At 41.5% G+C, this 26,994-nt stretch overlaps 1 protein-coding gene across 1 annotated transcript in view; it reads right to left on the bottom strand.

The window, feature by feature from the left end:
- The window catches only part of LOC311230625 (NACHT, LRR and PYD domains-containing protein 6-like), a 29,822-nt gene extending 5,588 nt beyond the window's left edge, over window positions 1-24,234 (bottom strand). Inside the window, exons 1-6 of the mRNA XM_084316966.1 lie at window positions 24,175-24,234; window positions 20,762-20,881; window positions 14,655-14,759; window positions 13,287-13,388; window positions 10,125-10,202; window positions 8,491-8,596 (exon numbers count right to left, since the gene is read on the bottom strand). Coding sequence (XP_084173092.1) covers window positions 8,491-8,596; window positions 10,125-10,202; window positions 13,287-13,388; window positions 14,655-14,759; window positions 20,762-20,832 — 462 coding nt within the window. The 5' untranslated portion in view covers window positions 20,833-20,881; window positions 24,175-24,234. The remainder of the gene's footprint in view (window positions 1-8,490; window positions 8,597-10,124; window positions 10,203-13,286; window positions 13,389-14,654; window positions 14,760-20,761; window positions 20,882-24,174) is intronic.
- Between the last annotated feature and the right edge of the window lie 2,760 nt (window positions 24,235-26,994).

Genomic DNA, 26,994 nt, shown 5'->3' with positions numbered 1-26,994 from the left:
AATATTTTTTTTTCTTTTTATTTGAAATCTTTATTTCGAACATGTAAATAAATACAAACAATATCAAATCAAAACAAATCATTGATCTCAAGTAGGGATGCTCGATATTGGCTTTTTTACCGATACCGATATTCCGATATTGTCCAACTCTTAATTTCCGATACCGATATCTACCGATATCAACCGATACCGATATATGCAGGGTTTCCCCGTCCAAAAAACTGAATAATTTCAGGTAACTAATAATTTCACTGGATATATACATAACAAATATTGTTATTGTTTTAAAAAAAATTTAAACAGATACCGATATTTTCCGATATCACATTTTACTGCCGATATCGGCCGATAATATCGGTCGGCCGATAATATCGGACATCCCTAATCTCAAGAAATTAAATGAAAAAAATATAAATAATAATAATAACTGTATTTGTATAGCACTTTTCATACAGAAGTTGCAGTTCAAAGTGCTTCACAACAGTAAACAATAAAGCATAAGCGAGCATAAGAAAGATAGAGGTAGCGAGGTAAGGTAAAGCACAGTGTTTCACATTAGGATCTAGCATCCCAATAGGCCTTTCTGTTTACAGTTTCATTCAGTAATACAAATAATAAAAATAGTTTAAAATGATTCAGTTTAAAAATAGGCTAACAATTATAAAATAGAACGGACATGGGGGCGGCTGGGTGGCGTAGCGGAGATTCCGGTCTCGACTCCCCGAGTCAGCGTTGCCTGCGGCTTGGGCCAGTCGTCATACTATCTCAATTGGCAGAGGTAGCGGGTGGAAAGTCGATGGGTGGGGATTGGACGTTGTGGACAGCGACTCCTACAGGTCGGTTGGGTGACGCCTGTACAGCAGAGACGGGAAGTATCGGGGGCAGCGTGAGCCTCCCGCGCGTTACTCCTCGCCACTGAGAGTCCGCGCTGTCTGGTGAAAAGGTGCGACAGGCTGCCTCCTCGTGTACCGGAGGGGACACGTGATGCAAGGCTTCTATCCTCACTACAGCCGACCAGTGGGAGGCATAGTCTAGCAACGTTCAAGACAGGGGAGGGGAGAATTGAAGGGGAGAATTGGCGATACGAAATTGGGATGGGAGAAAAATAGAAAAATAAGGAGAAAAAGTGGATCAAAAAAGAAAAATAGAACGGACATACAACAGGGTATTTAACATACAACAGAGCAGTGCATCAGTAATTAGTAATTACAACAGAGCAGTGCTCTTAAAATTACAGTGCATAGGAGGTAGTGAGATCAAATTAGCATAGAACCGACACATGAATTTGATAGGAATTGTATAAAAGTAGGTAGGGTAAGAATAGTGCAGGTAAAGTACAATTTGTGTCAGGATATCCCTGATGTTTCATTTAAATGCCTGAGCAAAGAGATTTTTTAAGAGTTTTGAGCTGTCTTTTGAAGATGTCTAGTGAGTTGGCTTCCCTGATGTTTTGGGGTAGTTTGTTCCATAGTTTTGGAAACAAAAGCAAAACATAACTCAATTTACATGTTCTAAAAGGAGTAGGAAGAAGTATACACTTATTTAATCCTACCCCTTTTCCACTACTCAAATGAGTGTACTAATTTAAAACCTTACAAAACAAATATATATACAGTATATAAATATGCAAAACAAAAAATATATATGTAAAACATGAAAGAAATAAAATAAAAATGTAAACCCCCGTGAAGTGAACTTGAGTGCTACAGTGTTGAGTGTATGTTAGTATATTAGGAAGAGTGCAGGACAGTAAGAAGGTTTGTTTTTTTATTTAAGAAAATATATATATATTGTATATATATTTCTCATTTCAGATATTGATTGAAGAAGTGCGTCAGTCGACGGCAAAATATTGGTCGGGTTTCGGCTGTCCTAATTGTGGTGGGAAGTTCGTTCCACCATTCTGGGGCCAGGACCGAGAATAGGCGGGAGAATAGGACACAGTGATTTTCACAAGCTACAAGGGCAAAGAAAAGGCTTTAAATGGTTAAGTGGTGCATTTAAATAGCAGCTTTTTTATCCAAAGCGCTTTACATTTTGTTTCTCACATTTTACCCGTTCACTCGCACACTCACACACAGACGGCGGAGGCGACCATGCAAGGTGCCAACCTTCTCATCCGGACGCCTGAACACTTAAGGTAACCTACTTGCGTTCAGCGTCCCACGTGACCACGCCTAGCACGCCCCCGCGGCGACGTGGCAGCGCCAGAGCGGAGCGGCGCGCAGGTTGCCGCGGCATTATGCATACGCAATCCCCCCTGTTTTAACATCGACGGTTAGCTCAACTCGTTCCTCAGCTTGCTGTGGAGCCTGTGGTCCAGTTGGTGACAAGTTCGAATCACTTAATTTTTTTTTTTTACGTTTAATTAATTTATCACCTCTTTATATAAACGTAACTAGCATCTGTCTTTCTTTCGCCGGTTAAGTTTAGGCATTATTTCGGAGTTGGTTAAGGTTAGTGTTAAGTTTAGGCATTCTTTCGGAGTTGGTTAAGGTTAGGGTTAAGTTTAGGCATTCTTTCGGAGTTGGTTAAGGTTAGGGTTAAGTTTAGGCATTCTTTCGGAGTTGGTTAAGGTTAGGGTTAAGTTTAGGCATTCTTTCGGAGTTGGTTAAGGTTAGGGTTAAGTTTAGGCATTCTTTCGGAGTTGGTTAAGGTTAGGGTTAAGTTTAGGCATTCTTTCGGAGTTGGTTATGGTTAGGGTTAAGTTTAGGCATTCTTTCGGAGTTGGTTAAGGTTAGGGTTAAGCTTAGGCATTCTTTCGGAGTTGGTTAAGGTTAGAGTTTGTCGCAGAGCATGGCAATAGAATGCCTGTCTTTCTTTCGCCGGAGCAGCAGCCTATTTCCGCTCTGCCGCTCTGCCGCGGTCACATGGGCGTCGTGGCCAATCAGAGAAACGCTGAACGCAAGTAGGTTACCTTAAGTGTTCACGCCACCCGGACAAATTAGGGGTTAAGTGTCTTGCTCAAGGACACTTCGACACGCTTCCCGGGAGGAACGGGAATCGAACCGAGAACCTCCGGATTACCAGATGACTGCTCTACCTCCCGAGCCACTGTCGCTTTAACAATTTATGTTTACATGAAATTACTATCCATTTATTGACTTTATTATTGTGGGTACATATATTTAAACGTACAAAGAATAGTGCATTTAAGTGTAGATATGTGTATGTATGTATTATGTACTGCGAGTTGGAATGATGTATATTCACAATCACCGAGTAGTAGAGATGATTATATACACATAACACTTTTTGTTGATATTTCTGTTGATATTGTAACACGTTAATATCGTTTATTTGTTTTAACTATTTTGGTTTGTTGCAGCGCCACCTACATGGTCAATATTTATTTACCATCTCTGTTGACATCTTAATTGTCTGGCTAATAGGCGATTTTAATGTCCCAGGTCCTGTTTCATTTGGCTACAGCTAAAACTATCACTTTAGAGTGCACATAACCCCCATCCTCCACTCACTACATTGGCTCCCCGTCTCATCCCGGATCAACTACAAAATCCTGCTGCTCACCCATAAACGGACACGCACCCCTCTACCTACAGGAACTCATCACTCCACAATCCTCCACCCGTACCCTCAGATCTGCAGGTAGCCTGCTCCTCCGGGTCCCCAGTACCCGGCTCTGCTCGGCTGCACCACGCCTGTGGAACAGCCTCCCCATCCAGCTGAGGGCACCACAGAGCCTGGCCTCTTTTTAAAGCAGGCCTAAACACCTATCTATTTCAAAAGGCCTTTGATTGCTAGCTTTTTTTTCTTGTGATTTAATTTAATTTTTCTTGTGCCGTTGTCTTAAATGTTCTGTTGTTCTATTTTTATTTTATTTTATTATTATTATTAATAATTATTTAATTTGTAGTTAATCTGTAGCACTTTGGGATCCTAGTGAAGGAAAAGTGCAATACAAATGAGGGCTGACCCCTATTAATCGATTAGTCGACTAATCGGTCGAAAGGGGCCGTAGTCGACTGGCCAACCTCTTAGTCGAATATAATAAAAAAAATTAAAAATAAAAATTAATATTAATTTTTAATTTTATTTTTTTTATCGTTTTTTTCAAAAGAAAAGATGCCTAGAAGCGTGGCTAACGCTAATGGCACGCATACCAGATGCTAACTGCCTACGAAAACAGGCACAGAGGCACTGAAAGAGGATTTCACCCATCTAATGAACACACTAGACTAGACAAATATCAAGATGTATCCATCAGTGGACCAATTGCATGCTTTTGCAGAGGACAAGACGCCTTCAGTCGACTCCTTCAGACATTAAGCACCGCCACAGCCCAAATGGAATGATAAAAAAAAAAAAAGTAAAAAAAAAAAGTAAACATTAAAAAATATTTTTTAAGTCGACCAATAGTCGACTAACGGCAAATTTTGGCCAATCCTAGTCGACCATCCAAATCCTTAGTCGGGGACAGCCCTAATACAGATACAATTTATTATCTTCACAAACATGAACACGCTTGCCACACGGCCCTCCTACTACACACACAGTCACATAAGAACCCTTACGTCGGGACCCCACCAGGTGTCGTGCGAGAACAGCACGCGTGGCCAAGATTTCCAGTTCCATTGTTCCATTGTCCATTGTTCCATATTTGCATGTATACAGTTATTATCTAATTCATTAGAATGTTAGAATTAATTTTAGAAATTAATGAAATCAGTGTGACTGTACTGAAAAAGTATAGTAATATGGTTTATTTGTATTTGGGAAAGATACAGACACACGTTAGCTGGTTGAACAACATCTATATGTGTGGTAATAATGCAGATATTGAGTGTATTTCTGTGAAAATGCACGTGGCGGCGCACGCCTCTGAATCCAACCAAAGCTGAAAGAATTCGCTTCCCGCCCCGTGCTCGGCCGGTGTGACGCCCGTTAAGTGAAGCGATGATCGCCCGCCCGCCCGCCCGCCTCACGCCCGAGTTCGGTGGGTTTGGGCAGTTACACATCGTTGTACCCTCTACTCACTTCTGAATTGGACGTCTCTATACTTGCGTAGGACTTCCGCTGGTACCGCTTCCTCTATAAATCTCTCCTCGGCCTGTTCCCCTCTTACCCGTCGTCCCTCATGGTGCAGAAACAAGTCGTTTTGGCCTGCGGCCACAGGATCTTTTAACCTATCTCCCGCCAATGACTGATTAACACGTCATTCTCCGCCATGCGTTGTCTGCCAATGACTGATTACGACGTCATTGAGATCAATATTTCAAATTTTCGTCATGGTATTCACATTTCACCCACGGAGTCTTGACTGGTGCTGTAGATCTCCGCTCAACTCTCCAACGCTTCAATACCGCCACCTGGTGGCCGATCGGCGAGTTGCCAAAACCGGAAGTGACCGGAAATGCTTGGTCCGCACACTATTCCGTCCGGCCACTCGCTATCGCTCGCGGGACTCCATCTTGACACACTGGCTATTGATCCGTTGCCATAACTCAATAAACAACATTATTTGGGACGTATATAGTATTATACAACCTGGAAATGGATCGCATAGATCAACATCCCATAATAGCGATCTTTTTGCTCCAGTATCATCCCCCATCGCTACGAGGAAGCTGCCGTGAGTTATAGCATTTTTGATTATTATTATCCATACAAACTGTTCTGATCTATATATCACCCATACTACATGAATCATTTAACGTCGGTCATTGCATTATAAACGACCCCCCCCCCCCCCCCCCTCCGGTCACCAGCAGATGATGAGTCATGACGTTTAGGACCTTGTACAATTGACATTTTTAATATAACGTTGATCGGTGTCAAACGGCATTTGATAATCTAATATATGCATTTATGGCTATAACTCACGTTCTATGAAATACAGCAGAAAACGATAAAAACATATTTATACTCTGGACGGTATTTTAGTATGAATGAAAAAGTAAAAACGTTCCTACATCCTGAACGATAGATAATTGATGTTGAATGGGCCATAGTAATGTCAATTTAGCAATACAATTTAAAAAGTTATAGCCCTGCAAAGAAGGTGAACATCTCCATAGACAAATAGAGCTGGCAGAGGACGGTTTAGGATGAATCAAAGTGGTGGCGGAGAATGGGTTTTAACTCTCTCTGTACCATTTGCCCGCACAGAACTCGGGGGGGAAAAAAGCCTTCTCCTATTCTGCCCCACATCTACGTGGAACTTATTGCAAAAGGAACCGAGGCTCCCGAACTATAATTCCCATTGGAGATGTTAAGCTTCTTATACTCAATATCGAAAGGGCATCCATGGGGCCTGTTCTTGTTCTCGCTGTTCATTTAATTTATCTAGGTTTTAGCCTCTCAGACTTTTATTTGTGTTACTCGTCTTGTTTTTGCCTGGAACTTGTTTTTATGTATTTGTTGTGTTTGTTTTGGTGGATCAGGTCGCTCTTGTAAATGAGACAGTGGGATTTTTACCTGTATAAATAAAGGTTTGGAATTCAATTAAATTAACCATCTTTTTTAAATGTCGGTTCCAAGTCGTTCTTGCCAAGGCACCCTTGTTTTTTTTCATATCTTCTCCCAGCGCTGAAAAAAGTCGTCGGTATTTTCTGCCAATTTTCGACTTCCGGTCTCGTCTTCTGAAGCCAATCTCCTATTTGACCCGTTACATTTTAAAATATCTAAAATATTGTCATGTCCATAGCTCTGTGTTAAATGATTGAAATGATTGAAATTCTTTATTGGGAAAACCACATTGAGATACAGTATCTCGTTTTCGAGAGGGTCCCACATTTTGTGCAATGTAATACAGAATCAGAACACATAACACACAACAACAAAAAATAACAAAGGACACGTACAAAAACACAACAGAACAAGTACACATTATAAGAGGATATGTCTCTCATTATAAGAGGATAAATAGTTAAATAATAATAGTTAAATCTCTGTACAGCTTTGACTGGTAAATATAGTTAACTAGTATATAGCTACAGCTCAGACATTAGGGCGACAGTCTTTTTTTTTATCCACTTTTTCTCCCATTTTTCTATTTTTCTCCCATCCCAATTTTCATATCGTCCAATTCAACCCTCCCCTGTCACGAACGCTGTTTCTTGCCTCCCACAAGCCGGCTGCAATGTGGACTAAGTCATACATAGCACGAGTCCCCTCCGATACTCGAGGTAACAGCAGTCGCATCTTTTCACCTGCGCGGCTCGATCTTTCAGCGTCGGGGGTCTGGGCTTTGGAGGGGCCCCGCCCCCGTCGCTTCTTGATTCTACTGCGCAGGCGCACCAACCGACCTGTAGGAGTCGCTGTCCACAACGCCCGATCCCCACCCTTCAGTTTCCCTCCCCGTAATACGGCCAATGTGTATTACTGTGGACGACCAGCTAAACTGAAAGCAATGTGGAGAGCGGGGCTCGAACAGGAGGCATCCTGTTCGAGCCTAGTCTCCAGCATTCGTTGCGAGCGCCTTGCCCACTGCGCCACGTAGCCGCCTTTAGGGTGACAGTCTTAACAGTGTTCTTAAAACAACGGCCAAGGCTCAGAACAGTTTGATGTAGATATGACACGGCCAAGGTTCTTTTCTTGTCTCCAGTCTTGTGTCAGACACAACAAAGCGGCCTAAACCCCTCTTTTGTTTTCATCGTCTCATATTTGTTCCTTTTTGTTTACCTTTCTCGTCGTATCTGTTCATCTTTTGACGACGTGTCAATTATGTATTTATTGTAAGTCTGACCAGAGCTCGCTCTCACTTTCTGGTCAGACATTTTGTCTCCGATTGTAAACTGAGCATACTCTCTCTCTCTCTCTCTCTGTGGCCACAGAAACGGAAATAAACTAAGTTCTATTTTTATACAATTTGACTCATCTGAATGTCTAACAGTTCACTGTCATTTGTAACAAGCAACTATGACCACAAAATTACTAACTACTGTTAAACCACTCAATTACATGTGAATTGAAATGCTGGATCAGCCTGCTACTAGACACTAGGGGTGGGAATGACCAGAGGCCTCACGATACGATATGATCACAGTACTTAAGTTACGATACGATAGTATTGCGATTAAAAATATATTGCAATATGCTGAGTATTGCGATATTAATATTGCGATTTATTACCTTTTTTCAACTGCAAAGTAAAACTTTGTCAACATGTTTTATCTAATAAAATAAAGTGTTCAGTCTGTTCATCTCACTTCAATATTTTTTTATTGCAGCAAATGGGATTTTCTCAAGCAGACAGATGTCAACAGTGTAATCTGTGTTGCATGTACCTGACAAACTGAACTGTTTGTATTACAGTCATATTCTGACTTAACTGAATGCACATGTGTGTGTGTGTGGACTACTGTACTATTACAGGTATTGAAATGAACAATGCAACTTCCTTATACAAAAGAAATTTTTTTTTTTATAAATAAATAATAAAATATCTATACTTGGCGTCCTTGCCACGCAAAGTATCGCGATACTACTACGTACCGATATTTCCCCCCACCACTACTAGAAACCCACCTTGAAGACGAACCCCACGTTCAGAGCAGGGTGTCTGGGCCCGTCTGGTCGGATGAGTTCTGGTCGGAGGACCGGCTCTGGGGCGGTGTGGTTCCCCCTCCCAGCCCTGGTGGGGGACACAACAGTGGTGTTGGTGCCTGCCAGTGTTGTAGTACTCGAGTCCAGGACTCGTGACTCGACTTGGACTCGAGCATTGACTGCATTCGGACTCGGAAGGTGCAGACGAGGAGGACTCGGGACTTGTTAACTGATATAGTTTATTTTTGCAATAGGCCCTAATCATTTGGTATACAATATTGATGGCTAGTGCATTTGTTTGGCTATTGTGTCACAAAGTAAAATAAACTCCCTTTGAATGGTGACCGCTGTGTCATTTATGTTTAACGTAGACCTTTCTTTATTTGTATGTCAGCTCTTTGACTGCCAGAGTGGAGGGGACTCCACCTCGATGACTCAGACTCGGACTAGGGTAATGGGGACTCGACTCAGACTCGACTCGGCTCTTCTTTGGTGACTCGGACTTGGACTCGGACTCGAACACTGGAGACTCGACTACAACACTGGTACCATCACACACACGTACATGGTATAAAACAAATATATAGAATTCAAGTATCATGACAGGTATGGGGAATGATAAGAATCCAAATGCATCGATCTGTAAAACTGATCATACAATTTATTCATATATAATGTGTATTTATTTGTGTATTTATTTATTTATTTATTTATACAATATTATGCTGTGAGTTACTTTGGTGTTAAGGTTTTAAATTGCATTTATTCAAGTGTTACTCAAACGGCCCGACATATTTGTATGCCATACTACAAAAAGGAAATCAAAATCGTGATCAAAATGTGGTATTATGATCATTTATGTTCAGATGTTGTGTATATGTTATAGCAAATGTGGGAACATCATTTTGTTAATTGAATTTCTAAAATACAGTAAATACTTGTTGATATCCTAATCTGATTAAATTATCCTCAGGCTCCTCACACAGACTTCAAATTACCCCAGGGGGGTAACCACTGGAATCGCAGAGCGATGGGATAGGGTGGGGGGGAAACACAAGAATAACAAGAAACCAAAAGCACTACAGACAGAGAAAACACTAGAACACGAACTTCAGACACTCCTCTACTACTGAGAGCAAACATGAAATGGACAAGCGTCCGAACACAGTCAACCAAGCCTACTTCAATGCACTGCACACCTGACACCAATCAGGTGGCAATCAAGCCCACACACCTGCCATGCCGCATGGCAATTACCTGGTGTCTGGTGATTGACAGCTCACCAGAGAAAACAAAAAAACAACTGGTCTGGTGATTGATAGCTCACAAGAGAAAACAAAAAAACAACTGGTCTGGTGATTGATAGCTCACAAGAGAAAACAAAAAAACAACTGGTCTGGTGATTGACAGCTCACAAGAGAAAACAAAAAAAAACTGGTCTGGTGATTGATAGCTCACAAGAGAAAACAAAAAAACAACTGGTCTGGTGATTGACAGCTCACAAGAGAAAACAAAAAATACATCCAAAGCATGCAGGAATAAACTAAAACCAAATCCACATACCGGGTAGACTGATCGATCACAGTGACATATACATCACTAGGGAGTGTTCTTACTTGGGTCTTCTTATCTCACAGTCATCACTGTCGTACGAGTAGCAGCTGGAGAAGGAGCCCGTACTCTCAAACTGGAGGCTGTAAACACAGACATTTAGAAGAAAGAGGTACCTTATTAACGGTGTGTAAACACAACACAGACATTTATAATAAAGAGTTACCTTATTACCATTTTGGTTGCCGAAAACGTAGAACGCTTCTGTCGCCCGATCGTTGAGTTTTTCTACGTTTTTCTCACTGTATTTCTTTTATTCGCTATTGCCATTCATAATTCAGCGGGGCACCTTGTGCATGCTGTACTGAATGTGTCTGAGCTGGCAGACAGTCTTATACCGCCCTCTAATGCCTTTGGCCATTATTGCACCCCGTTAGAAACTGGTTAGTCTACCGAGCTGCGGCGTGGGGGCGGGTCCTAAACACTCCGGCAAAACACACGCTTGTAGGGATGGTTTTGATAACTGACCCCGCCCGCCCGTTGAAGTGCAATGCCCAACAACGTCGGAGACAGGATCGCTGTGGATAACTGGAATGGCGATCAGATATTTGGATTCTTCTTTTTGCATTACATCAGAGACCAGGTATATATATGAAAGCTTGCGTTGATCTGATATTTATTTCTACCCCGATCAACGCTGTCTCTGTGTCTGTATGTGTGGCGGTTTGCCGTTGGGTTGACAACGTGTTTATTGAATTACACAAAAACGCAGTTTTCGCGTCTTTTCCCTGGAATGACTCAGAAGCACACAACAACACATTTATAATAAAGAGTTGCCTTATTAACGGTCTGTAAACACAACAACACATTTATAATAAAGAGTTACCTTATTAACACATCCTGCGCTCGTTATTGCCCGCCAATCTAATAACGCCAACAACGAGTTTACTCGTTTTTATGATTTATTCGCTATTGGCATTCATAATTCATCCAGGAAGGGTCCGGGAGCCAGCTGGACCCTGTCTGATATTTCAACACCATAATACCGCCACCTGGTGGATGCTGCTTTGACACCCGAATTTCCCCAGGCGGAATAATAAAGTTACATTTAACACGAAACGCAACAGACCCACCACTTAGAAGTAGTGCTTTAATCTGAATCAAGTATCCAGATATGACGAGTTTGTGACCAGGTGTGAAAACACTTTATTCTCAAATCCTGGTTCACTTCAAATTTCCTCAAACTAAACAGTGATAAAACAGAGGTAGTCCTCATTGGCTCTAATTCCACACTCACCAAGCACCCCAGTTTCACCCTGACCATAGATAACTCCTTGGTTTCCCCCTCCCTCCAGGTCAAGAGTCTGGGTGTCGTCCTCGACAGCACCCTATCATTCCATTCCCACATCAACAACACCATCCGGTCCGCCTGAATACTTTTACCAACGGATTTCCAGTTCCACGTTCGCGTTCTGCGCTCTGATTGGCCACGGATGTTTCTGGTCGCGCCAATCGTGTGACGCCTGTTTCTTTCACCGGTTAAGCTTAGGCACTCTTTCGAAGTTGGTTAAGGTTAGAGTTTGTCTTAGAGCATGGCGATAGAACAACAGCACTGATTCCAAACACTAACCTTAACCAACTTCGAAAGAGTCGCCTAAGCTTAACCAGTGATAAACTAGGCGTTAGGTAGTTTGCAGTCACGCGATTGGGCGCACATGTCACATGACCAGAAACGTCAGTGGCCAATCAGATCGCACCAGAAACGTCAGTGGCCAATCAGATGGCAGAACGCGAACGCGGAACTGGAAATCCGTTGGTAAAAGAATAGACGCATCCGGTCCGCCTACTTCCACCTTCGCAACATCAACCGCCTCCACCCTTCACTCACTCCCAACAGTGCCGCAATCCTGGTCCACTCCCTCGTCACTTCCCGCTTGGATTACTGCAACTCCCTTCTCTCTGGTCTCCCCCACAAACTACTCCATAAGCTCCAACTGGTCCAGAACGCTGCTGCCCGTATAATAACCAGAACCCCCTGTCATCAGTCACATCACCCCCGTCCTACGCCAACTCCACTGGCTTCCCATCAAACACCGCATTGACTACAAGATCCTCCTCCATACATTCAAGGCCATCCACAACCTCGCCCCTCCATACCTGTCCGACCTCCTCCACATCCAACATTCCCACCCGGTCCCTCAGGTCTGCCTCCTCCATCAACCTGACCGTCCCCCCAGCCCGTCTGTCCACCATGGAGTCAAGAGCCTTCAGCTGCTCTGCCCCCCGCCTCTGGAACCCCCCCCCCCCCCCCCCCGACATCAGAAACATTGCGGCACCAGACCCTCTCGTGACCCGGTGTGAAAACACTTTATTCTGCTGCGGCACCAGACCCACTACCCTCTTGTGTGACCAGGTGTGAAGACTAAGGCTAAGGTGTGAAAACGAATGGCTTGGAAGAATCAATAAATCGGGTCCAAATGATCGATAAATATCGATATTTTTATTAGAATAATTTTTTTAATTTATTTAAACAACACATTTATGTTTATTTTGCAGAGATTCTTTGTTGTTGCCGCCATCTTTAGTGTTACAGATTTCCCCATTCAAATCTACCACAGTGATCCTTCTCATTTTATAGTCGGTGGTCTCTGGATGGGATGGAGGAGTGCACTGCATATTGAATGCACGGTGCAGAGTTGCAATTCAACTGAATTTACATGAAATGGGGATGTTTTAACTAAAACATGCCACAAGTCCTAGTATTTTAGTATAGTATGAAGTAGGGATGTCCGATATTATCGGCCTACCGATATTGGCATTAAAATGTGATATAGAAAATTATCGGTATCGGTTTTCAAAGAAACATTTTTATTTATTTTTTACATTTATTTAACCTTTATTTACCCAGGCAAGCAAGTAAGAATAAATTCTGATTTTATTTATTGTCAAAAGTATGCATAATGTTGTGTTAATTCCATGACAAGAGATATGTAATGTTAATTACCTGAAATGATTCCATTTTTTTGGAAACCCTGCATATATCGGTATCGGTTGATATCGGTATCGGAAATTAAGAGTTGGACAATATCGGTATATCGGTATCTGTAAAAAAGCCAATATCGAACATCCCTAGTATACATTTTTTTTTTAAATGATGCCACTTATCGATTTCACACAGTTATCGATAATTATCGATGAGTGAAAACACTTTATTCTTTATACTGTACCTTGTGGCGGGTTGTTCTTCACCCACTTCAGTCTGACGGACACCATCGCTCTCCATGGAGGAGTAGTTGGAAACTGGAGAGCCAGCTCTTTCCACCTCATGGCTGTGACGCGTGCAAACAAACAAACAAACACACACACATAAATAAGTAACATACACTATCAATATAATTTAAGCCACTTAAAAGGATGCTTAACCCTTTCACTACCACACTACCAAATGGTTAACCCTTTTCACTGCAACAATACAGAAGGTTAACCCTTTCACTGCCACACGACAAAGGGTAAACTCTTTCACAACCACACTACAGGAGGTTAACCTTTGTGGAAAAACTGTATCCTCCCCCGCCACCCCAAATTGCAATTACTCCCTCCCTGACATTGTCCCCCAATAACCAAGTTCTGTCTAAACCCGTCTAACCTTCAACCCCCCCCCCCCCCCCCCCACCCCACCCACAGAACAAACCAACCACAACACTTGCCTTTCCAGTCCCAACTACCCCAAGACAATGGACACCTCTCCCTTCTCCTGTATATAATGTAACCAATATCATCGATCTAGAGCTCAGTCTGGACACACTCGGCCAGTGCTCACTCTGAGTCATCCGCTGTAACTCTTTGATTTACCTGAACCTATTTTGGTGTATTAGTATTATTGTACAGGTAGGGAGGGGCAAGGTTGTTGAGGGCTTTACTCATCACATTTAAAGCCCTCAACAACCTTGCCCCTCCCTACCTGTCTGACCTCCTCCACCGTCACACACCCACCCGTCGCCTTAGGTCTGCAGATGTCAACCTCCTAACACCTCCCACGACCAAGCTCCGGACCTGGGGAGACAGGGCCTTTGCTGCTGCTGCCCCCTCCCTCTGGAATGCCCTCCCCAGCCATATCCGTGATGCAAACACCCTGACATCTTTTAAATCAGCCCTCAAAACTCACCTTTTCAATCTTGTTTTTGACCTCTAATTCGGTCGTTTTATTTTATTTTGTCATGTATTATTTTTGTTCTGTTTTTGTTCTGTTTTTTGTTTTGCCATAGTTTGTCTCTCCTGCCCATGTAAAGCGTCTTTGAGCACCTGGAAAAGCGCTATATAAGATAGATGTATTATTATTATTATTAAACCCATGTTTATCAAGCCTACCTGACTGTCTACATTGATTGATCTGGGAACATTCTCCCACACCTTTCACTAGCACACTACAGACCGTACAGACTAACTAGATTGATGAAATATCAGATGAAAGATCTCTCGTCGTTAGCAATGAACGGTTGGCATGAACAAACGAGTTATGTCGTTGTTGGCATTGAAAGTGTTAATGTCTCCTTGTTGTCTATGTGTCTAATATTAGCTGCTGAAAGATCTCTCACCACCAGCGAGTCGTGTCCATGGCCATTAGCGCATCGTCAGCGGCCAGAGGGGGGTGCCATTCAGCCACAAACAATTCATCGTCCTCCGTTTCATCGGCATCAGATCTAGAAGAGGGAGATCACGAGAGGTCAAGCAGCAGCACAATAGCAGATAGCAAACACAAACCGAACAGTTTCTACTAGGGCTGGGCGATTAATCGAAATAAAATCGCAATCTCGATATGACGATTTTTTTTATTAAAATATTTTTTTTCTTTTTTTCTTCTACTTTTTACCTAACTATTTTAAATGATAACAATTCTGACTTGAGTTATTTTGTATGTTACAAGAGACTTTTAAGTTTAAGTCAAGCACTTTAATATATGTATGTTATGTTTAAGTTTAAGTCAAGAACTTTGATAATGTTATGTTGTCTGTTTAACACAATGGCGCCCAAGGACGTATATCTCCGTGTTTCGATTCCAACGGTTGTGGACAGAGGCACGGATAAATCCGTGGCAAGTTGTTATTGCTTTTATTCCATTTTAATAACCTATTCAAGGTTGCCGAGCGGCACTGCAGATCTACCCTACTCTATGAATTCGAGAAGGTGCAAAGGACTATTTTTTTTTTTACTTCCAATGGAGTTTTATGTTAGCTCGATTCTGGATCTGCTGCCTGTAGCTTGGATTACGTTTTGCATGGCAGATTTCACCATGCAATAAGGGGATTTATCATCAGCCAATGGACACATCGATCTACCAGATGGCAATCGTTAACGGGGAAATGCTCGGGGACATCCCACTGGACCACGGTAAGATCTTTTTCACGTAAAGTACATCCCGATCGGGCTTTGTTTTGATAGCCATCCAGGCGTTCGGCCTATGAGGCTAACGCGGTTATTGGTAATCGATAATCAGAAACGACGTCCCCCGCCCCCCGCCCCCCCCCCTTCCATGCATACATGCGTGAGGATCGTACCGATCATATGTAGTTTGAGTTTTAACTGGAGCGTATCTATAACCGAAATGCCATTGGATTTAACGTTATTAGCTATTAGCCCTGTATCTCGGCTTCCAGGAAATATACTAGACCAAATCCGGTATAACGCTTATATTCACGGCGCTATAAAATGAGAACCTATTGATGATTTTTTTTTCTTTAAGCCATTTTGAAGGGACGGTTTATGGACTCAATTGACAATGAGAATGGACAGATAGCAATACTATAAAGTATAGATTTAGCTGTACAAACAGCCCCACGTCTGTTTACATTTCCCGGTCCTCTTGACATTAATTAGACTCATCCCAGTGGCCGCAAAAGTGTTAAGAAAGAGTGCAATAAATGATTTTATTGAAAAAATAAGAATCGTGAGAAAATCGTGATCTCAATTCTTAGAGAGAAAAATCGTGATTCACATTTGAGCAAGAATCGCCTAACCCTAGTTTCTACCCACAGGCAGGACGCCTGATGAACAGTTCATCCGCTTACTGGACTCAAATGCTGCTACAATGCTCAGTCACTTTACTGCACCCTTGTGCATCAATATAATGTGCAATTATCTTCAACTAGATGAATGTGTACTTATTTTTATTTACTTATTTGTACTTATGTTATTGCACATACCGCAGACAGTTTATTGTATATAAATACCTGCTTTTTATTTCAATTTTATTATTATTATTTTTTTTTTAAATAACAGAATAAGCCAAATCCACAACAATTATGGAAGTGTTTGAAACAGACAGGGTATGGTAACATGCTTAACACATTCGGGACGGGCCACGGATAAATCCGTGGTTCGGCGCCATGCTTAAAGGACCAACCGCGGACATGTCCGTGGCAAGGTTGTTTTGGCTTTTATTCCATTTTAATAACCTACTCAAGGTCACCGAGCGGCACTGCAGAAGTACCCTACTCTTTGAATTTGAAAAAGTGCATTACCGGCCAGATCCTCTTAGGGGCGCTATCTCGATAATGCAGTGTTCCCTGTGGCAGAAGTTGTCTTGTTTTTTCTGGATTTCCAATGTAGTTTTCTACTAACCTGAAGCGATGCCTATAGCCTGTTACACGGATTACGTTTTGGGATGCGGATTTCACTATGCAGTAAAGGAATATATCATCAGCCAATGGACATATCGATCTACCAGATGGCGATCGATAACTGGGAAATGCTCTGGGGGATCCAACGGGCCCACGGTAAGATCTTTTTCACGTAAATTACACGCTCATCAGGCATTGTTTTGATAGCCATCCACCCGGTCAACGAATGTGGCTACTGAGGCTAACACGGTTATTGGTAATCAATAATCAGAAACAACGCCCCCCCCCCTTCATGCATTCATGGTGGACCATCAATACCGATCATATGCAGTTTGAGTTTTAACTGTAGCTTCTGTATATCCGAAATGCCATTGGATTTAACGTTAGTAGCTTAGCAGCCTGTATCTCGCCTTCCAGGAAATATCCTAGCCGAAATCCCTTATAACGCTTATATTCAAGATGCTATAAAATGAGAACGTATTGATGAAAAAATTATTTCTTTTAGCCATTTTGAAGGGACGGTTTATGGTCTCAATTGACAATGAGAATGGACAGATAGCAATACTATAAAGTATAGATTTAGCTCTACAAACAGCCCCACGGACTGTGCAAGTCTATTATGAAATGCTGGCCGTTTAGCGTGAGCTTAGACGCATCCAAGTGGCCGGGAAAGTGTTAAAACAAAAACTAAAAACATGAATTTGAGTTACCATTACCTTGTGTCAGACATACCGTGTGTCACATTTAGTTAAAGGCCCACTTGCAGGTTGTATTTTTGTTCAATAAACAATGTGGACTAGGCCAACGGTGACTTTCATGAAGAGGGGGAAAAAATGATCGAAATTGACCCAGTTTTAGCGTTTTTATCAAACATTTTGTCCGCCCGACCACAACCACCACGCACATGCATATTTTAATCCATGTTTCATAGCGTGCGTGTGTCATCTTAATGATGATGTCACACAAGGTACAGGGCAGCAGGGGGCGCTGAGAATCACAGGCAGGTAGTGGCAGGAAGCAAAGAGCCTTCTTGTTACTACTAGCCGAGGATCTAGTATCTGTTTCACCTAACACTATTGCTCCGTGATCATAGCCATTTATCTCTAAAGCTAACCACTATTTGTAAAAGCCACAACCACGTTACCATATTTGTAAATAGTATACTAATGTAAATCATTGTGTCGTTGTACATATTGTGTATAGTTTATAACGTTAGTAGCTAGCTTGCTAGCCGGCATTCTCGAAACTCCTAACTCCTGTATACCTTTGTCCTCACAAACAAAGTATTCTGCCAGGGAACTTATGGACACGACAGTAGTAGTAGTTATAAGGTGTTTGAGCTTGTAACGGTAACGTTAGTTAGCTATCGTGGTAGCCCATTTCGTGACTGTGATGCACCGAGTGCATCAGTCATGAAAGGGGCTACTATCGTATCAACATGCCGTGACGTGTAGCTTGCTAGCCGGCATGATGCGTGCAGTGCTTTGCCCCACAGGTCTGAGAAGAGGACCTGCACATTTTACTCGTTCCCGAAACTCTTCTACATGCCCCAATTTAAAATGGTTCATGACAGTAGACATAATGCTAACGTTAGCTAGCTAGCTTGGTACTATGACCCGTGATGGGTATAAGGCGACAGCCAATAGCGCTGCTGTACTGAACAACAGGCTGCCTAGTGGTAAATGTGGTTCTTTTTTTTACGACATTAAAAACCTTATAACTACCTTTGTATCAACCAAAAATGCAGTAGTAGAGGTCCATCAAAGTCTCTCCGACGATTAAACCCATTTTCGTCTTGTAAGGCGTCCATTTGGATCAAGGAAATGGCTTTCTGCACTCGTCAAACTCCATTGTAATGGATGAGAAGTAGGGGAAAGTTACCTTCAGTGACGTCACGGCACTGATAGCGTCTGATAAGCTTTTTGATTGGCTCCATACATGTTATTCGTGCGTGGACATTTTTAACCCTTTCTGAGTGGAATTTCCGGCGTCAAATGGAAAAAAATAAATAATGAAATTAGATACCAATGATGTAAACTACCCATAATTGAAGAGTAGGGTTTAACCTGCAAGTGGCACTTTAACGTTACCTGGTGTCACATTTAGTTAACGTTACCTGGTGTCACATTTAGTTAACGTTACCTGGTGTCACATTTAGTTAGCGTTACCTGGTGTCGCATTTAGTTAACGTTACCTGGTGTCACATTTAGTTAACGTTACCTGGTGTCACATTTAGTTAGCGTTACCTGGTGTCGCATTTAGTTAACGTTACCTGGTGTCGCATTTAGTTAACGTTACCTGGTGTCACATTTAGTTAACGTTACCTGGTGTCACATTTAGTTAACGTTACCTGGTGTCACATTTAGTTAACGTTACCTTGTGTTATATTAGTTAAAGTTACCTGGTGTCGCATTTAGTTAACGTTACCTGGTGTCACATTCAGGGAGCGAAATTAACTTTTTGACTCACCGGCCAGTGGCGGGTAGATGGGAAGAGTCTACCCGCCAAGCATATTTCTTACCTGCCAAAATTGTTTTGATTAAAAATATATATATATATATTTTATATATAATTTTTTTTTTTAATAAAATATATATTATATAATCATACTTGTAGTTGTATTATCTGCGAGACATCGCCACCACACAATAAGTCAAAATGCTTGCTATCTGCAAACAGCTCCACTGTCTGTTTTGCCTGTGTTGCTCTTCTAGAAAAATAATCCTTTCAGGGTTGCCTATTGAAATACTGTACACTTTCCTACTGTACACTTTCCTGATTAATTTAAATGGGGGACCCTGATGTAAACAAGACGAAAGTCTTTCTCTGGTCTGCATCCCCTTAACAATTGTGTGTATTGAGCTGTACTGTACCCATTCTGCAATCTGTTAATAAAGTTTTCAATCAATCAATCACACCTCCAGTACAGAAACATTGTTTGAGTTTGCGTGTCAGGTAGACCATTGATTGACAGTCGAGTCTGCCAATTACATCACATCGCTTGCACTCCGGTGCTGCAGCTGGACCCATTGCCCACCTCTGCTGTTGATAACGCTAGCCAAGTTATTATACACACAGATACACAGTGGGCCAGTGACTTTGGTGTAGGGGTGTAACAATGCATCGATCCTAAGGGGGAAATTCAACTGCATCGATTTGAAAATGTTAGAATAGATTATCGCAATTTTAATGTGTACACGTTATGTTATTGTCATGTCCGTTACAGCCAACACACCGACATACGCTACTGCATCAACGTTATGATTAACAAAGCAAGGCATTCGTTTTGTTGCATTAACGTTATATTACTATTGCTATCGATAAATCTATGTGTTCTAAAATCTATTGCTATTGGTAAGAGAGACTATAATAAGTTGGTGTCTCGGAAAACGAGAGCCCTGATCGCGGAGTTTCAGGAAGTAAACAAGAAAAATGAGAGCTTCCGATTGGTCATTTGCTTTATTTCCCATGAAACCAGTCACTTCACTCTACTGTGATTGGACCGTTGGCTTGAGTGCAATGTGGGACTTGTAGTTTTTTAACGATCTCGCAGCGGAGGAAAAAAAAGACGAGAGGCTATAATCTGTATTCGCACAGCGTGCGCGTAATTGATTTTTACCGTTCGCATACAAATATTTTTAGGGGCCTGCTTATGAACTACACGTCTACATGCCACACGGCGGGCAGCCCTCTAAGTGTCATGCGCCAAAGGTAAAAACAGACCGCCCCTGGCGGGCGGCAGGCTTTAGTTTCGGTCCCTGGTCACATTTAAAAGATGGTGGCGCCCATAGGCGCCCGCCTTGTTGACATATTCTTTGCAGGAAGTGTATTGGCACATTCAAGTTCTGATTGGTTGAAATTGCCTTCATGTTCGCCACCTACTGCCACCTACTGCTTTGGCAGTGTACTACATCACTGTGCTCAGGTGACAAAAACGAAAGTGCGACTGTGTCCTGCTACGTTGGGGCGAAAACTCATCTGACAATGAAACGAAAACGAAACTAAGGTGTAACCGGCGCCTTAGTTAACGTTACCTGGTGTCACATTTAGTTAGCGTTACCTTGTGTTATATTAGTTGAAGTTACCTGGACAGGTCTCTCCTGAGAGGCACACTGCTCCCATATGGAGTCACAAGTTCCTCCTCCTCCTCCTCCATGGTTTGACTTTCAGCTTCAGCCAGTTAACTAGGGACCTCAGACCGGATTCTGCAGTTTCACAAAAGATCATGTTTATCACCCGTTATCAAAGCCCCATGTTGATGGCTTTGGGTTTTGTTGAGTGTTTAAGGCTTGTGAGATATATATATCAATGTCTTTTCTAAAAAACTAGAGATTTGTTTTGTTTACCTTTATTTAACCAGGAAAGTCACTTTGAGATGAAAAATATATTTTTCAAGTAACCAAGACAAGCTGCAGCAAAGGAATATAAAAAAAAACTACAAAACAAATGACACAAATACACTAAACAACCATATTAGAGCCAGAGGCAACCTAGCAGGGCAGCCATCAACAATCATTTAGGGAAAATCAAAACAACAACAGACTATTTACATACATTTACATTTAGTCATTTAGCTGAAACGCTTTTATCCGAAGCGACTTACAAGTTCTGTACGACAAGCCATCAGGAAGGGCACAACTCTATCAGCTGAGTAACAATGTTCATCAAAGTGTTGCGTGTTACAGTATAGGTTAGTTTATTAGGACAAGTGAATGACAGTACGGTTAGTTAGTTAGACCATAGTTAGACCATTGACTCGACCATAGTTAGACCATTGACTCGACCAATGTACAGTTTCTTTGTCAAATGTATACTCACTTTTTTTAGACTCTTCTTGTATCAAAAACAATACTGTATTTGTAAATCTGGTATGTCATAAATGTATAGATGTAGCAGTACTGTCTATCTGTATGTCGTGTATGTCATATATGTTATTATGATGCATTAACAATTGTGTGTATTGAGCCGTACTGTACTGTACCCATTCTGCAATCTGTTAAATAAAGTTTTCATTCAATCAATCAAACCTCTAGTCCCTTCATGAGGCTTTTAAAAGCATCCAGTGACAGAGTCAGAGAGTTTCAGGTCCTTCTGTAACATGTTCCAAGTCCAGGGAGCAGAATAACTAAACGCTCCCTTTCCCATTTCAGTACGAACATTGGGAACAACAGACAATAGACAACAATAAATGTACATGTATGGATGTAGAATTAGCCAAATAATATAGTAGAACATTTAGTACAAAGTCCAAGAAGGGTTCAGTTTATAACTTCCTGGTTTCTCCGAGGAAACTATAAAAGAAGGAGGGGTCACCACGTCAGAAGGTGTCAGACTTGTACGTCAGCTCGATTGAAAGAAACATGTATTACATTTTTTTAAATATACCAGCCGTCGAGGAAATATACAGCTAGTTAAGAGTGCAACACATTGCTGATGATTCTGACATAATGGCCGAACTGAAAGTAATAATAATAATAATAATAATAATAGATTGGATTTGTAATGCACTTTTTGTTCGCTGGGATCCCAAAGTGCCCAAAGTGTCCACACCTCACCCCCACCACCTCCTAATAGACAGTCTCCTCCCCACCGCATGTATATATTCCCTCCCCGCCGTATGTATATTTCTCTCCCACCCACCCACCCCCTCCTAATGCACAGTCCCCTCCCCATCATATGTATATACTCGGTCAGGATCTAGGGGTAACAGTACTGTATATTTGAATACCGTTTGTCACAAATGTATCAGTACTAAATACCTATATGTCCCTATGCCATAAATGTCATGTATGTTGTTTATGTCATAAATGTCTATATGAATTGAAAATGGGGGACCCTGATGGAAACAAGACAAACGTCTTTCTCAGGTCTGCATCCCCTTAACAATTGTGTGTATTGAGCCGTACTGTATTGTACCCATTCTGCAATCTGTTAAATAAAGTTTTCATTCATTCACACCCTTCCTTCTTCTTTTCGTGTCCTTGGTTCAGATGACAGTAGTGTTGCTCGCTGTGTTAATAAACCATCTCTGGCTAAACATTACAGCCAACTTGTTTTGGTGAACGAGTAACTAGATATGGAATCAGATGCACATTTAAGGCTACAGTTACTTTACGTATATAAAGAATACTAACGTTAGTCTTTTATTTTCTAGTATTTGGTGTTCACGTGAAGCGATTGATTCATTGATTGAAAAGTTTATTAACAGATTGCAGAATGGGTACAGTACAGTACAGCTCAATACATACAATTGTTAAGGGGATGCAGACCAGAGAAAGACTTTCGTCTTGTTTACATCAGGGTCCCCCATTTTCAATTCATCATAACATATATGACATACATGACATACAGATAGACAGTACTGCTACATCTATACATTTATGACATATCAGATTTGCAAATACAGTACTGTTTGTGATACAAAAGTGTCCAGAAAAGGAGTGTATATACATTTGGCATAGAAACTGTACATTGGAGGAGGTTGGTTGGGTGGGTTGGGTGAGGGCTGTACATTGGAGGTGGGGGGGGGGGGGGGGGGGGGGGGTTGGGAAGGGGACACACACACATTTTACACTGTACATTGGAATATTGACAAAGCCTTACTTGGTCATTTACTGTACAACTAGGTTAGGACATTTGTAGGGGCCAGTTTCGAATTGCAGTCTCACGTAGATGTTTTTTGAGAGTGTTTTTGAAGGTGGGTAGTGATTCACATTCCTTTACAGCTTTAGGTAGGGCGTTCCACATTGATGTGGCATAATTGCGAAACGTGTTTAGTCCCTTGTTTGAGCCGAATCTGGGTTTTACATGATTTGTGGAGCTCCCTCTGGTGTTGTGATCGTGGTATTCACTGACCTTTGGGAAGTATTTTGACATGTACATGGGTACCTTGGTCGCGTAGTGTATCTTGTAGACCAGGCCCATTGCAAGTTGCTGTACTCTGTCGTCTACTCTAAGCCATCCTAGGTTGTCAAAGTGGGCAGGGGTGAGGTGGGTTCTAGGAGTCAGGTCAAGTAGTAGTCTGACCAGCTTGTTTTGAGATGTTTGTAATTTGTTTTTTAGTGCCTTTGAGGTGCTTTGGTACCATGAGGTGCAAGCATAGTCGTAGTACCCTTGAATGAGTGCTCCTGCTAGAGTCTTCAGGGTATTCTTGTTTACCAGAGAGGAGATCCGGTACAAGAATCGCGTTCGTTGGTTGACTTTTTTTATTACATTGGATGCCATTTTGTCACAGGAAAGATTAGCCTCTAGGATGGAACCCAGGTAGGTAATTTCATCTTTCCTTGTGATAATATTGTCACCCACTGTAACCGAGAAGCCGTCGGTCTTGCTGAGTTTGTTATTTGAACCGAAGAGAATGGACTCTGTTCGTGAAACCGACACAAATCCAGTTTAACACAGGAGTCAAATACACACTATATTGATTCTGACGTTATATTAATAACGTTATTTATTAATGGCAACTTACTAATAGAGATCACGGTGACTGACTACTTACAGTGTTTGTCTTCAGTATAGATTCACTTTTAGCGAAACGAGTTAAGTTAGATGTTTGCGGAAGTTGTGACGACACTTCCGGTAGAATAAAATACGTAAACGTCAAAATAAAAGTCTAAACAGAGGCGTGTCTTAACTCGTGTAGTTACATGTGTAGTGTAGTTATAGTTACATGTGTAGTGTAGTTACATGTGTAGTGTAGTTATAGTTACATGTGTAGTGTAGTTACATGTGTAGTGTAGTTACATGTGTAGTGTAGTTAATGTTATAGTTACATGTGAAGTGTAGTTACATGTGTAGTGTAGTTACATGTGTAGTGTAGTTAGTTACATGTGTAGTGTAGTTACATGTGTAGTGTAGTTAGTTACATGTGAAGTGTAGTTACATGTGTAGTGTAGTTACATGTGTAGTGTAGTTAGTTACATGTGTAGTGTAGTTACATGTGTAGTGTAGTTATAGTTACATGTGTAGTGTAGTTACATGTGTAGTGTAGTTACATGTGTAGTGTAGTTACATGTGTTTGGAAAAACCATATGGAAGTTTGAGGTCACCATTTAATTTACTCTTTACTTTATTATTTTTTAAGTTTCACTGTTTCCGCTTAACTTTTAAGTTTCACTGTTTCTGCACACACTGTTAGGATCTATGGGTAACAGTACTGTATATTTGTATATAGTATATGTCACAAATGTAACAGTACTATATACCTGTATATGTCATGCATGTCCCTATGCCATAAATGTCATGTATGTTGTGTATGTCATAAACGTCACTATGAATTGAAAATGGGGGACCCTGATGTAAACAAGATTAAAGTCTTTCTCTGGTCTGCATGCCCTTAACAATTGTGTGTATTGAGCTGTACTGTACTGTACCCATTGTGCAATCTGTTAATAAAGTTTTCATTCATACCTAAATGGTCTACCTAAATATACATACATACATATACATTTACATTTAGTCATTTAGCTGACGCTTTTATCCAAAGCGACTTACAAGTTCTGTACGACAAGTCATACGTATAACGTATGAAGTATATGACGGCATACATACCTTATGCATACTGCACCTGTGTATACTGTATACTTAATCATAGCAGATATTTAGATGATATATTGTAGCTATATTTATTGTAACGCAAATATAACCGAGGGGGCATACATACCCCCATCTGCACCTTGACCTATTTACACTGCCTACTTGCCCATATGCGCATACTCAAGAGTTAATTATATTGTTTACACTGCATATACGAAATTTTACTTCTCCACTGTTTGAATTTGAATTTGAATTTTTGAATTTGAATTTTGAATTTTCTTTTTTTTTTTTTTTTTTTTTTGAATTTTTATTCACACACACACACGATACATTTTACATGCGAGTATCCTCATGTGATATAATATGTATGACCTGTATCATGTCTTCCAGCACATGTACCTCCCCTCCCCCATGAATGAATGAATTAATGAAAACTTTATTTAACAGATTGCAGAATGGGTACAATACAGTACGGCTCAATACACACACTTGTTAAGGGGATGCAGACCAGAGAAAGACGTTTGTCTTGTTTACATCAGGGTCGGTCCCCCATTTTCAATTCATAGTGACATTTATGACATACACAACATACAGGTATTTAGTACTGTTACATTTGTGACATATACTATATTCAAATATACAGTACTGTTACCCATAGATCCTGACAGAGTATATACATATGATGGGGAGGGGATCGTACATTAGGAGGGGTGGGTGGGTGGGAGAGAAATATACATACGGCGGGGAGAGAATATATACATGCGGTGGGGAGGAGACTGTCTATTAGGAGGGGGTGGGGGGGGTTTGGAAATTTACGGTGGCCAGTTTCGATTTGCAGCCTCCCGTAGGTGCTCTCTAAGAGCGGTTTTGAATGTGGGTAGGGATTCACATTCCTTTACAGCTTTGGGTAGGGCGTTCCACATTGATGTGGCATAATTGCGAAACGTGTTTAGTCCCTTGTTTGAGACGAATCTGGGTTTAACATGATTTGTTGAGCTTCCACTGGTGTTGTGTTCGTGGTATTCACTGACCTTTGGGAAGTATTTTGACATGTACATGGGTACCTTAGTCGTATAGTGTATCTTGTAGACCAGGCCCATTGCAAGTTGCTGTACTCTGTCGTCTACTCTAAGCCATCCTAGGTTGTCAAAGTGGGCAGGGGTGAGGTGGGTTCTAGGGGTATGGTCAAGTAGAAGTCTGACCAGTTTGTTTTGTGATGTTTGTAATCTTGTTTTTAGCGCCTTTGAGGTGCTTTGGTACCATGAGGTGCACGCATAGTCGTAGTACCCTTGAATGAGTGCTCCTGCCAGAGTCTTCAGGGTATTCTTGTTTACCAGAGAGGAGATCCGGTACAAGAATCTAGTTCGTTGGTTGACTTTTTTTTTGATTACATTGGATGCCATTTTTTCACAGGAAAGATTTGCCTCTAGGATGGAGCCCAGGTAGGTAATTTCATCTTTCCTTGTGACAATATTGTCACCCACTGTAACCGAGAAGCCGTCGGTCTTGCTGAGTTTGTTATTTGAACCGAAGAGAATGGACTCTGTTTTGCCCATGTGTAATGATAGTTTGTTATCAGCGAGCCATATGCAGATTTTGCCTAGTTCCAAGCTGAGGGTTTTTTCAACCTGCAACTTGTTCTTGTCAGAGACCAGCAGGGCTGAGTCGTCCGCAAACAGGAACAAGTTGCAGTCACAAGCTGACATGTCATTTGCATAAATTAGGAACAGTAGCTCACTGTGAGGGGGGGGAATAGGGTACCGTTTACCACCACCATCTGTTC

Source organism: Notolepis coatsorum (assembly GCF_963971535.1).
Source record: "Notolepis coatsorum genome assembly, chromosome: 6".
Taxonomy (NCBI): domain Eukaryota; kingdom Metazoa; phylum Chordata; class Actinopteri; order Aulopiformes; family Paralepididae; genus Notolepis; species Notolepis coatsorum.
Note: the sequence above shows the minus strand (reverse complement) of the source record. Positions and strands in the feature narration are given on the sequence as shown.